The 12,863-nt window shown below is 44.0% G+C and overlaps 1 protein-coding gene across 1 annotated transcript; it reads right to left on the reverse strand.

The window, feature by feature from the left end:
- Positions 1-1,935: 1,935 nt before the first annotated feature.
- LOC138372487 (adhesive plaque matrix protein-like) lies at positions 1,936-6,819 on the reverse strand. The gene is made up of 3 exons (XM_069337957.1): positions 6,769-6,819; positions 5,631-6,566; positions 1,936-1,998 (listed from the first exon to the last, which is right to left on the reverse strand). The coding sequence occupies exons 1-3, from the start codon at positions 6,817-6,819 to the stop codon at positions 1,936-1,938; spliced, it is 1,050 nt and encodes a 349-aa protein (XP_069194058.1).
- Positions 6,820-12,863: the final 6,044 nt, after the last annotated feature.

Consider the following 12,863-nt stretch of genomic DNA (forward strand, 5'->3'; position numbering starts at 1 on the left):
CTGGCCCTGGCGCACTCGTGACGCTGGTACACGCGATAACGACGATACCAAACAGGGCGATCTCCCACAGCCCCTTGGGCATGTCTACTCAGGACGAACGAAGCAACATGGCGGCCTGTGGGAGGGATCTTAAGTCATTCCGAAGTCAAACTATAGGCATAAAATGGAGCATTGGTAATGAAAAAGATTTCACGTGAGGTGTACTGAGCCGTCTTCACACCCAACACTAAGAGATGGGAAGGTAAGGGACGGGTCACACACACTGGTGAGAGACAATGCCTGATGCACGCAGCCTTTACCATGTATATACCCAGGTATTATACTATATAAACTTTGTAATAATAAAGTTTAACAAAGAACGAACTGCAGGAATCAGAGTAGTCTGGAGATCCACAATGATAGTGTCGAAAGCCACGGTGTCGAGGAGCTCAATGATTAACATTAATATTGAGAGACTAACTGATAATTTTAAGAATGAGAACCGCAATTGAGACAGAGAACACGAAGATAGTAAACATATATGATCTAAAAATATATATATGTATGTACAAAGCTCAGGTTTCAAATATCATTAATGAAGTTCAAATCAACAAAAAAATATTATAAATAAAACAAATGTGCAAGTATTATGGTAAAGGAATAAGTGGATATGGAACCAAAGGTACATAACGAAGTTTCGCATATCCTTAAAAATACAGGAAAGTGGTAAATCAAGAGGCACGCGGCTTTGGAACAGAGTAGCGATCTTTCCATTCTAAGCTGCGAAAGCTCTCAATTAATAACAATTGGAAATACTATAATGTCCACTGTCCAGATTTCCATGTGAGAGGAACAGAGCTTTGTAGATAAGAGGAAGATCATTCTAAAGTTTCAGAAAGGTTTCTTTTAAGCAAATAGAATCAATGAAAAACAGGTAAAAGATATAACAAGCAGATAAGAGATGTGAACAGACAAACTGAAACACTGCAGGAGTATGAAAGGAAAGGGAGACGTGCACAAGATTGGTTTCTAAGTGGCATCAAGCACACATGTGCCAGCACCCCCAGACACTACCACACTCCATATCACCAGAAGTACTTACACTTACACCGCATCAGGCTTGGATACCCATGTGCATGGGAAATAGGCTTACAGGATCCGGAAGATGAGAGGAAATGTCAGCACTGTGAAGAAATGCCCGACAGACCACTGGAACATTATCTAACACAGTGCACAGTTACAAACCCATTAAAATTTCAACTTAGATTCAACAGAGCAGAAGAAGTTGTTAAACACATGGGACAAAATCTTACTGAAGCGACCATACGAGTCATAAATACTCATTCTCCGCCCAAGTAAAACAGAAACAAGCATCACTTAGTGGGCCAGCCAGAGGCTTAGGGCCCGCGCAGGAATATCCCTGAAAAAAAAAACCCACAGTAGTACTATTGTAACTGGTCGAATCAATTCCAAAATTGCAACACAGCTCAATTGGGATACAGATGGGAGAGAACTTTGAAAACGTCCCAGATGCGACAAAAATGATAACTCCTTAATATTTGGCAACACATAAAATCAAAAGTCAAAATAGAGATACAAAGTTTTGTTCATAAATGGCTTGACTCCTTGCAGAGTCGAACTCCATATTTGGAGCATTCATAGATACCCATAAGGAGGGAGACTACGTGGACAGTTAATACCAAAATATTACCAAATACATTGGTATCTGCCCTGGATACAAAAATATTATTTATCTGAGAGAGAAAATAGGTTAAATGTAGTAGATTTGCATATTAAAGAGGAACTTGTATACACAGAGTTCTCACCCATCACAAGTGAAGTAGGGGAGGTACTGGGAATCAAATCAAAGTAGAGAACATAACATTCGGTATTATTCTAAATCACAAACATCCAGATACAACGGTTAAGGGAATCACAAAGCAGATGAACACAAGATCAATTTTCCTCGATAATCTGTGAAACCTTGTGGCAAATATTATCTTCCTCGGAGACTTCCTTCTGCTCGGTGTAAGATGGAGAATAACAGACAAAAACATAACAGGAAATCTACCAGACGAAAAAGAAATTCTGAAATGCTTAAACAGGTAAGAATATCTCCCCCTCCCCCTGACTCACTCTCACTCACTCACTACCACTCACTCACTCACTCACTCACTCACTCACTCACTCACTCACTCACTCACTCACTCACTCACTCACTCACTCACTCACTCACTCACTCACTCATTCTCTCACTCTCTCTCTCTCTGTCTCTCTCTCTCTCTCTCTCTCTCTCTCTCTCTCTCTCTCTCTCTCTCTCTCTCTCTCTCTCTCTCTCTCTCTCTCTCTCTCTCTCTCTCTCTCTCTCTCTCCCTCTCTCTCTCTCTCCCTCTCCCTCTCTCTCTCTCTCTCTCAGAGATCACAGGACCAAGGAGTGAGGGACACGCATCACTTGCCTACGCAGCTATGAGCTCCGCCTATTAATGTCTCCCGAGTCAGATCAGCGCCTTGGGTACGGGGACCTTAATATTACCATTCAGATGCTGTTGAATCTACCATTATGTTGTTATTGTCCTCGACCTACGCACTACGCTAATGCACACAGGTCGTTGTCCTACCTTGATGCAGGTACACTGTGGCCTGGCTGGAGACTGACCACAGTATTCTCTGACTGTCTTTGAATTCCGCTCCTGTAACCTTCCGAATTCCTGTAACCTGATTATAGACTCATTCTGTTCCATGCAAATCTTCATGTATTTTTATGATGAAGAGAATAACAATATATATATATATATATATATATATATATATATATATATATATATATATTGGTGTATACTGGCAGCAGGTTTTCTTTCAAACATGTTTCATTGAATATGACCGCATATTCATATATATATAATATATATATATATATATATATATATATATATATATATATATATATATATATATATATATATATATATATATATATATATATATATATATATATATTGTGACGGTAACGCGTTGGCGTTCGGCTGTTCAAAAGCTAGGGGTATGGCCTCGTCACATATAGAAAAAAAAAATAGAAATTCTGGAACTTCGTCTGTGGTAAGGTAAGGAGAAGACACACAAAACACAAGTAAATTTTAACAATGAAATTTTAATTACGTTAAAGAAAGCAAAACATGAATAAAATGGACATACAAATTCGTATAATAAAATCAATCAAAATAATAAGAATAATCAAATGGCAAAATGAAAAGTTACGTTAAGACAAGTGAGCAAATAACAAGAGTATGGCAAACAAAGTAAATAGGAGCCGGAATATTGGCTTCAAGCTATCACCTCTCTTAGTACACGTAAGCCTGGGGCTTAGTCTACCAACGAGACGTGTTAACTTGTCGAAAGCACGGGATATTCTGAGGACTGAGGTCGTGGCGGCCCCAGACATCAAGTAGTATGGTGGGTGGAGTGCAGTTACAGCTGGACTCGCAGCCAATCAGCGAGGAGCAGGCGACAAGACAGGTAGTTTGGTGGTTCGAGGTGGAGCAGGTGTTCCTGGCTGCATACGTTTTGCTCTCTGGCAAACCTTGGAGATGTTGTTGTCATTGTTGAATATTTCTTCCATAGTAGTTGTATATAGATTTGTAGAGACGTATTTTGGAGGGAAGAACAGGCTCAATCTCTTGAAGGAGATTATCGTCACAATATATATATATATATATATATATATATATATATATATATATATATATATATATATATATATATATATATATATATATATATATATATATATATATATATATATATATATTTGCATATTTATATAAGTGGCTTGTAGATGATGAATGTTTAACGAGCAGAACCTTATGTTAAAGTACAGTATGCGGGCAGTAATAATCTGTTTGTTCCTCGTCATAATGTTAATATTCAAGGTATTTAGCGAAGCCTAGAAGTGTGGGCACCTAGTGTGCAGTGTCCTGGGTGCTGAGGTCTGCATACTGAAGTGTAGTGTGTCCTGGGTGCTGAGGCCTGCATACTGAAGTGTAGTGTGTCCTGGGTGCTGAGGCCTGCATACTGAAGTGTAGTGTGTCCTGGGAGTACTCCACCACTGCACCTACGGCCGGCTGGGTCACACACTCTGGGTGTAAACTAAATACTCTACCTGGACCCAAAACTGACTTAGCGAGCTCACTTAGCCAGACACTGTTAGCCAAACTCATGTGGCGTTCAAGATTAAACCTAACGAACAACTTAAAAGGCTACCCAATCAACCAGGCTGTGCAACATACACCCTGTGCAATAACCAGGCTGTGCAACAGCGTCCATAGACCTCGTTGACCAGACCATCAGCTAAAAAGCCGGGTCAGAGACCGGACCGCAAGGATGATGTTCCTCGGAAGTAAATCAAGGTAACGTAAACACCAGTTATTAAGCAACGCTGCCAAACACATGTATAATGTGACAAACATTAAATAGTTACTCCGGCGTCAGTTACACACAGATACATACAACGTGTTCAGATCTCAGCGCAGTGGGCTGCGTGACGTGTTTGCTGGGCCCAGTTGTGCAGGCCTGCCCCCTGTGTGCCCACTCTGACACAGACAGCCCAAATGCTCTCCATATATGCTCTGAACAACACTAACTGGTCCAGAGAGCCTGGCGATGAACAAATAACATGGCCCCCGTTAAAGATCCCGTGGCGCAATGGTCGGCGTTGTCGGGTCACAACCGAAAAGTCATGTTTTCGATGCTCAGGGTATGATAGAAATGTTTGGGCAACGTTTTCTTTTACCTGATATCCCTCTTCACCGTGCAGTAAGTAGGTAACAGGGAGTTAAGCAGCTGTTGTGGGTTGCATCCTGGGGAAGGTCAGTTGTTGTGTGAAGGGGGACCTCGATAACCCCAACAGGCTTTCTGTCCCCGACTATGGTGACGAGATCAAAGAATAAGGTGACCATCACTTCTACAAACTACCGAACGATCACCAGAAACATCCTGACCAGCAACAAAGAAATAATTGGCAGAGACAAGGAGATAAGACATAGCGGAAGCACTTCACCCCAAACACAATCTTCCAGTAATCAAGCAGCAGTTTGCACGGACACCAGGGAGCCGGTCGGCCGAGCGGACAGCACACTGGACTTGTGATCCTGTGGTCCCGGGTTCGATCCCGGGAGCCGGCGAGAAACAATGGGCAGAGTTTCTTTCACCCTATGCCCCTGTTACCTAACAGTAAAATAGGTACCTGGGTGTTAGCCAGCTGTCACGGGCTGCTTCCTGGGGGTGGAGGCCTGGTCGAGGACCGGGCCGCGGGGACACTAAAGTCCCGAAATCACCTCAAGATAACCTCAAGAAGACTATCAAGAAGAGCATGATAGCAGTGGCAGGCCACAGAGCGTCCCCAGTGACCAGGACCGCGGGAGGGAGCGGGGACCACCTCGCCTCTCACCACACCCTCACGGAATACATACTGGTGTGTCTGTCCTTGTGGAGCCCTTACGGGCTATTCATGCCCGTGCCACCTTTTGGGTGGCTTAATCTTCATCAATCAATCTTGTGGAGCCGCTTTCCCCCTCTGTCTGTGAGGAGCCAGGCCAGGCTGGTGGCGGCACTCACTCTTGGGTCGTGTCTTGGAGGTGGGCAGCAGTGGGTCTGACCTGTGGAGGTGGGCAGCGGTGGGTCTGACTGTGAAGGTGGGCAGCGGTGGGTCTGACTGTGAAGGTGGGCAGCGATGAGTCTTGCTGTGGAGGTGGGCAGCGGTGGGTCTCGCTGTGAAGGTGGGCAGCGATGGGTCTCGCTGTGAAGGTGGGCAGCGGTGGGTCAGACTGTGAAGGTGGGCAGCGATGAGTCTTGCTGTGGAGGTGGGCAGCGGTGGGTCTCGCTGTGAAGGTGGGCAGCGATGGGTCTCGCTGTGGAGGTGGGCAGCGGTGGGTCTCGCTGTGAAGGTGGGCAGCGATGGGTCTCGCTGTGAAGGTGGGCAGCGATGGGTCTCGCTGTGGAGGTAGGCAGCGGTGGGTCTCGCTGTGAAGGTGGGCAGCGGTGGGTCTCGCTGTGAAGTTGGGCAGCGGTGGGTCTCGCTGTGAAGGTGGGCAGCGATGGGTCTCGCTGTGGAGGTAGGCAGCGGTGGGTCTCGCTGTGAAGGTGGGCAGCGGTGGGTCTCGCTGTGAAGGTGGGCAGCGATGAGTCTCGCTGTAGGTGGGTCTCGCTGTGGAGGTGGGCAGCGATGAGTCTCGCTGTAGGTGGGTCTCGCTGTGGAGGTGGGCAGCGGTGGGTCTCGCTGTGAAGGTGGGCAGCGGTGGGTCTCGCTGTGAAGGTGGGCAGCGATGAGTCTCGCTGTAGGTGGGTCTCGCTGTGGAGGTGGGCAGCGATGAGTCTCGCTGTAGGTGGGTCTCGCTGTGGAGGTGGGCAGCGATGAGTCTCGCTGTAGGTGGGTCTCGCTGTGAAGGTGGGCAGCGGTGGGTCTCGCTGTGAAGGTAGGCAGCGGTGGGTCTCGCTGTGAAGGTGGGCAGCGATGAGTCTCGCTGTAGGTGGGTCTCGCTGTGGAGGTGGGCAGCAGTGGGTCTGACTGTTAAGGTGGGCAGCGGTGGGTCTGACTGGTGGGGGGCACGAATACAACAAAAATGTTTATGATGATAACAGAGCACAGTTCAGGTGAACAACATCTGTTGGTGTCCGAGTGCATGATAGAGCTGACGAGTTAGCCAAAGACTTTACCTTGCAAGAAGGAGTTGAGGATAACCTTGCCACTAAGCAGCCTGAGAGCAATCATTCATACACCAAGAACCTCAGTAAAACCTTGAAGATCTGAAGGAAAAATAAATCTACACTTTCTATTCCATCTACCATCATAACACTGTACAAGAAGAGCCACACATTTGGATCATCCAATAAAATAAGCACAAGCACTCGGGCTGGACGGTAGAGCGACGGTCTCGCTTCATGCTGGTCGGCGTTCAATCTCCCCCGACCGTCCAAGTGGTTGGGCACCATTCCTTTCCCCCGTCCCATCCCAAATCATTATCCTGACCCCTTCCAAGTGCTATATAGTCTTAATGGCTTGGCGCCTTAAGAGAGACTAACGTCTCTGACTTCACATGCCCACTTGGGGACTGTCAGCCCCAACGATCTCGGTATATAGGTAAGACAACAACGTCTCTCTCTAGGCGCTTAACAATGCACAAACAACAGGGCTCTATCAAGAAACATGTAATCTCTTCACACAACCAGATCTTCACCAGAGACATCTTGACAAGCAAAACTGAAATAATCGACAGATATAACGACATCAGGAGACTGGATATCAGCGAGACACTACATATTAAGAAGTCAAGACCAGCAATCAACAACCAGCTAACATACAATTACATTCTACCCACTTCAAGATCCAGAGCCAACGCAGAGACAGCATCCAATGACCCTACCTAAGGAACATAAATTTAATACCCAATTAATACCTATGAAACATTCATGCATTTATACATTTAACACCCAATTAATACCTATTTTATGCCATTCATCTACTTGTTTTCCCCTTCACCCAAAGAGAATATAATCCGATGTTAAACACGGTAATACACGGTCTTTGAGAATGTAAGGTGTACCTTGTGAAACGCCTCCCCGGGCGTCAGATTATAATAAAGTGTGAAAATGAACTTTGGAGAGTTAATTTTTCAACTCTCCTCGACAGTGAAGAAAAACGTGAAAAATCATAAGAAATATTGAGAAGATTACTGTTAAAATCACTAATCTTACCCTTTCTGTCATATTCAACACCATATATCTATAGAAATAAAAATGGAAATGTTCGTTTGTGCATAACCGCTAATCTCCGAAAGTTCTTCACCGATTGTTTTGAAATTTTCACACAACGTTCCATTCGCATCCGAGCAGATTTTTATAAACATACTATATAGATATCACGTCTGTGACGGTAAGAAAACATGTTTTTTTTCTGAAAAACTGTGTTTTTCATGTGAGGGAAATCTTCGAAACCTCTTTACCGATTGCTTTGAAATTTTGACACAACGTTGCATTCGAATAGGCGCGTCTTTTTATATATCTACTATATACATGCCTCACCTGTGACAGGAAAAAAAACACGTTTTGTTTTTAAAACAGCGCCATCTGTTAGATGTAAGAGCAACACACGCTGTATTCTCCCAAAGTTTTTCACCGATTGCTTTGAAATTTTGACTCAACGTTGCATACTAATAGGCACGTCTTTTTATATACCTACTATATAGTAGGTATATTTACCTGTCACCCCTGTGACAGGTAAACACATGCGTTTTTGAAAAGCAGCGCCATCTGTTGCACTAAAGACCAACACATACTATACTAAATATGTTACGATTCCATTACATTGTTTCCGATTTCATTGATAAATTAAATTTTCATAAATTTCGATTTAATTATTTTCTATGACATTGCCTTGGAATTGAGCTGTGTTGTTTACCATAACGTTCATTTCGTAAGTTTAAGTAAAGATGCCACATCTGTGACAGGTAAAACCATTTTTTTTTTAAGAAACAGCGCCATCTGTTGCACGTAAGAGCAACTCTTACATCAAATACACCAGCATGATCCTTACATCAAATACGTTGCTATACTATATAGGTTACGATTCCATTTCAGTGTTTCTTATTGCATTGACAAATTGAATTTTCATAAATTTAAATTTATTATCATTTCGATTCATATATTTTGTGTGACATTGCGTTGGAATTAAGCTGTGTTGTTTACCATACAGTTCATTTTGTTAGTTTATTTTTTTAAATTTGGGGAATGGTGGGGAGGACGAGGGGAGTGGGAAGTGGGGAATGTTTGGGAGGACGAGGGGACGGGGAAGGAGGGAATGGTGGGGGAGGACTGTGAGACAGGGGAAAGTTGCTGCGGCTCAGCAACGCACATGCGTTGCTGAGCTCAAGAGCCCAGATGGGCTTGATCCCAGTTGTGTGTGCAAACTAAAGTCTTTGAAAATGTAATAAGTTATTACGAAACACGTTCAGGCGTCGCGTCAGACTAGAAATAAAAATTAATTTTGGAGAATTGATTTTTCAATTACCATCGACAGTGAAAAGAAACATAAGGAATATTGAGAAAATTCGTGTTAAAATTATTAACTTTAATATCTTACTTTTTCGGTCATATTTAACAACACACACACACACACACATATATATATATATATATATATATATATATATATATATATATATATATATATATATATATATATATATATATATATATATATATATATATATATATATAACTAGATTTTGAAAACAAACTGCTGTACGTAAATTGTCCCATGAGTGTCGTTTTGTCATGGAGCTTAGTTAATAAGCTCCGATTGATTGATCACAGTTACAGCCCCGCTCCTGTCCCAGGTAAGTCCACTACGGGCTCACCATAGCCCGTGCTACTTGGAACTTTTTGTTCCCAGTAGCCGAATCTAAAAAAAAAAAAAGATTGATGACGATTAAGCCACCCAATAGGTAGGTGGCAATGGCGGCGGGGGTTCGAATCCTAGCCGGGTCAATAGAGTTCTTACTAAGTTATGGTTCGTGCGTTCATGCAGCCTTTGTATCCTGTAGCACTGATGGAGGGTTGATGGACAGTGGGCAGAGAGGCAGGGTAGGGTCTGAGAGGCAGCGAAGGGTCTGAGAGGCAGCGAAGGGTCTGAGAGACAGGGAAGGGTCTGAGAGGCAGGGAAGGGTCTGAGAGGCAGCGAAGGGTCTGAGAGGCAGCGAAGGGTCTGAGAGGCAGGGAAGGGTCTGAGAGGCAGGGAAGGGTCTGAGAGGCAGCGAAGGGTCTGAGAGGCAGGGAAGGGTCTGAGAGGCAGCGAAGGGTCTGAGAGGCAGCGAAGGGTCTGAGAGGCAGGGAAGGGTCTGAGTGGCAGCGGAGGGTCTGAGAGGCACTGACGAACAGAGAGATGAGAGGCAGTAGGTGTGATTGTGGCTGTGTTGAAAAAAATATTCATAAAAGGAGAAATCAAGAAATATCAAATTTGCTCGACAGGAAATAACTCGATTCTGCAGATGCAAATAGTAAATACGTTATTATATTTACGAGTATTTACTATGTTCTTTCACCCTGACGTGACAAAAGGCCTACAGACGTCATGGTCAAATGGCAGCTTAATATTACTACTTAATAGTACTCAATTACTTAATTAATTACTACTTAATAGTACTAGCTCTACCTATAAATCAATCAGAATGTTTGTAACTGCATCTATGTATGTACTTTTCCTAAATAAAATATTATTATTATTATTATTATTATTATTATTATTATTATTATTATTATTATTATTATTATTAGACCAAATCATCTCGGTCGTTGGTGTCGAGAGCCAAACACACTAATTGACGATCAGAGACTTTTTCATATATATTTAAATTCGCATTTCTCCCCCCAAAAATCCAAACCTGAATTTGAATTTATATTGAAATTCCAAAATCAATTTCCCGCACGCCAACATTCTTTGTTTACTCGGCAATAAATGAAAGGTAGAGATACACCAGCAAGCACAAGGACCTTGTTATCTCCGGCGTGATATCTTGCCACAGCGTTTATGTACCGTTGCGTTAGCTTGATTTTGTAATAAATTACTTAAACATGGCGTTAAACCACGCACTCTAAAAAAAAAAAAACAATTGTTATCAATTCATCAGTTGACTTTCGCAGAGAGACGCGCTGTAATTTTGGGAGAAACATTTTGGCATTAACAATATTTTTGCACCACGAGCTGAGAATTATCGCTGGCGTGTATGTGTACTTGAGTCACGTTGTACTGTCATCGGCGACTGAAGACAAACTAGTGACTATACGAGGCGGCCCCTGCCTGCATTGTGACTCTTGGCCTCTGACCACTTCCTTCTTGATCTTATGACCTCCATTTAGTGCTCTCAACTCTCACCCCTAACCTCATCTTCCCTGACCCAAATCTTGTTTTCTTCGATTCCACTCACTTCTGGCCTGGTATAAATCCTTTTCCCCCTTCCTCTGGCCTCCCTAAACCAAATCTGCACCCCCTCTCTCTCCTCTTATAAACTCACCTAGTTCACCTATGAACTAGGTGAGGTTATATGCACTTCCCCCTCACCTATTCACTCACAACCCCGTCTGTTCCTCACACTTCATGATCCACTGAGGGACCTCTCTCCACCTGATCCACTGAGGGACCTCTCTCCACCTGATCCACTGAGGGACCTCTCTCCATCTGATCCACTGAGGGGACCTCTCTCCACCTGATCCACTGAGGGGGACCTCTCTCCACTTGATCCACTGAGGGGACCTCTCGCCACCTGATCCACTGAGGAACCTCTCTCCACCTGATCCACTGAGGGGGACCTCTCTCCACTTGATCCACTGAGGGGACCTCTCGCCACCTGATCCACTGAGGGGACCTCTCTCCACCTGATCCACTGAGGGGACCTCTCGCCACCTGATCCACTGAGGGGACCTCTCTCCACCTGATCCACTGAGGGGGACCTCTCGCCACCTGACCAACTGAAAGTGGATCTGATCCACTGAGTGAGCCGAACAAAATGTACTTTATATCTATGTGTGCCATAAATGCAATACTTATAAGTAATATCTGGACGTTGTAATGGCTGAGACTATACGTCCATATGGAAACTCATCTTGTCAACCCGAGGAGATAATTATCACCAATTTTAGGATAATAGTGAAATAATCCTAATTAATAATTACGTTCGGTGGTTCTTGCCCTTGCTGGGGTGGTTCTTCTCCGGCCCCGACCACGGCGGTTTCCAGGTCTGGAGTCTCGGTGCCTTCTTGTACCAACTACGAGGTAAACTCCAGAGCAGGTGCCCTCTAGGGCAGTTCGTTGTTGCCTTCAACCTCGTTCGGAGAGTTCCTGCGTCGTCGCTGGAATCAATCGTATTGGTATTTGCCTTTCCATTGGAAGCTTTCAGGCGCCGTGGAGGGGTGGGGGGGAGGGGGGAGGGGGGTACCTGCTGCATGGGTGACAGCTTCTCCCCAATATCAACCTACCCTGCTTTTGCGCCCTGGAGAGGTCACTCCAGATTGACAACCAGAGCGCAACTCCACAATCTTCCGAGACTGATTGATGCCTACTATCTAATTACAAATAGAATTTAAAGGTCAATTAAGGAATATTATTGCATTTTATAATAATTAGCGAATGAAAACGTTATATTACCCTCGTCAACACAGAAGAACTGGGGTATGAAACTACCCAACGTAGCCCTGGTTTCCTGATGTTAAATCTCACCACCTGCATACACAACTTATCTTATAAACTTATAAACAACTTATCAACTTATGCCAATCATGCAAAACTATATCCAATTTTGTCCACTTTATCAAGGCCTAGAGTGCTTAATGAAATCCCATTAACGTGATGGATCAATGAGATAATCAATAGGAGCCATGGGCGTGGATTTGGGAGTACCAAGGGTGCGGGTTTCGAACCCTCCTCATGACGCCTACTGACTTTCTCAGCGCCTATAATATGTTGGTTAGTATTGTAAATGTGTGGCCACGTCTGTGGTAGAAAAATAATAATAATAAAAAGATCTTACCAAATATTTACAAGTTACAGTTCTTGCTGGACACATGAGCCTCGACAGCCGTCGCGGAAGATGGGAAAATACGTGACGCAACAGGCCTTAAATATTAAAGTAGTCTCTAATAATATAATATACCGCTATGTCGTGGAGGCCACACCACTCAGGCTGGTCTCCGTGTTGTCGTGGAGGCCACACCACCCAGGCTGGTCTCCGTTTTGTCGTGGAGACCAGCACAGCAGTTCCAGCAGGCCTCTGTTTTGTCGGAGACCTTGTATGTATGTATGTATGTATGTATGTATGTATGTATGTATGTATGTATGTATG

Source organism: Procambarus clarkii, chromosome 39 (genome assembly GCF_040958095.1).
Source record: "Procambarus clarkii isolate CNS0578487 chromosome 39, FALCON_Pclarkii_2.0, whole genome shotgun sequence".
Lineage (NCBI taxonomy): Eukaryota > Metazoa > Arthropoda > Malacostraca > Decapoda > Cambaridae > Procambarus > Procambarus clarkii.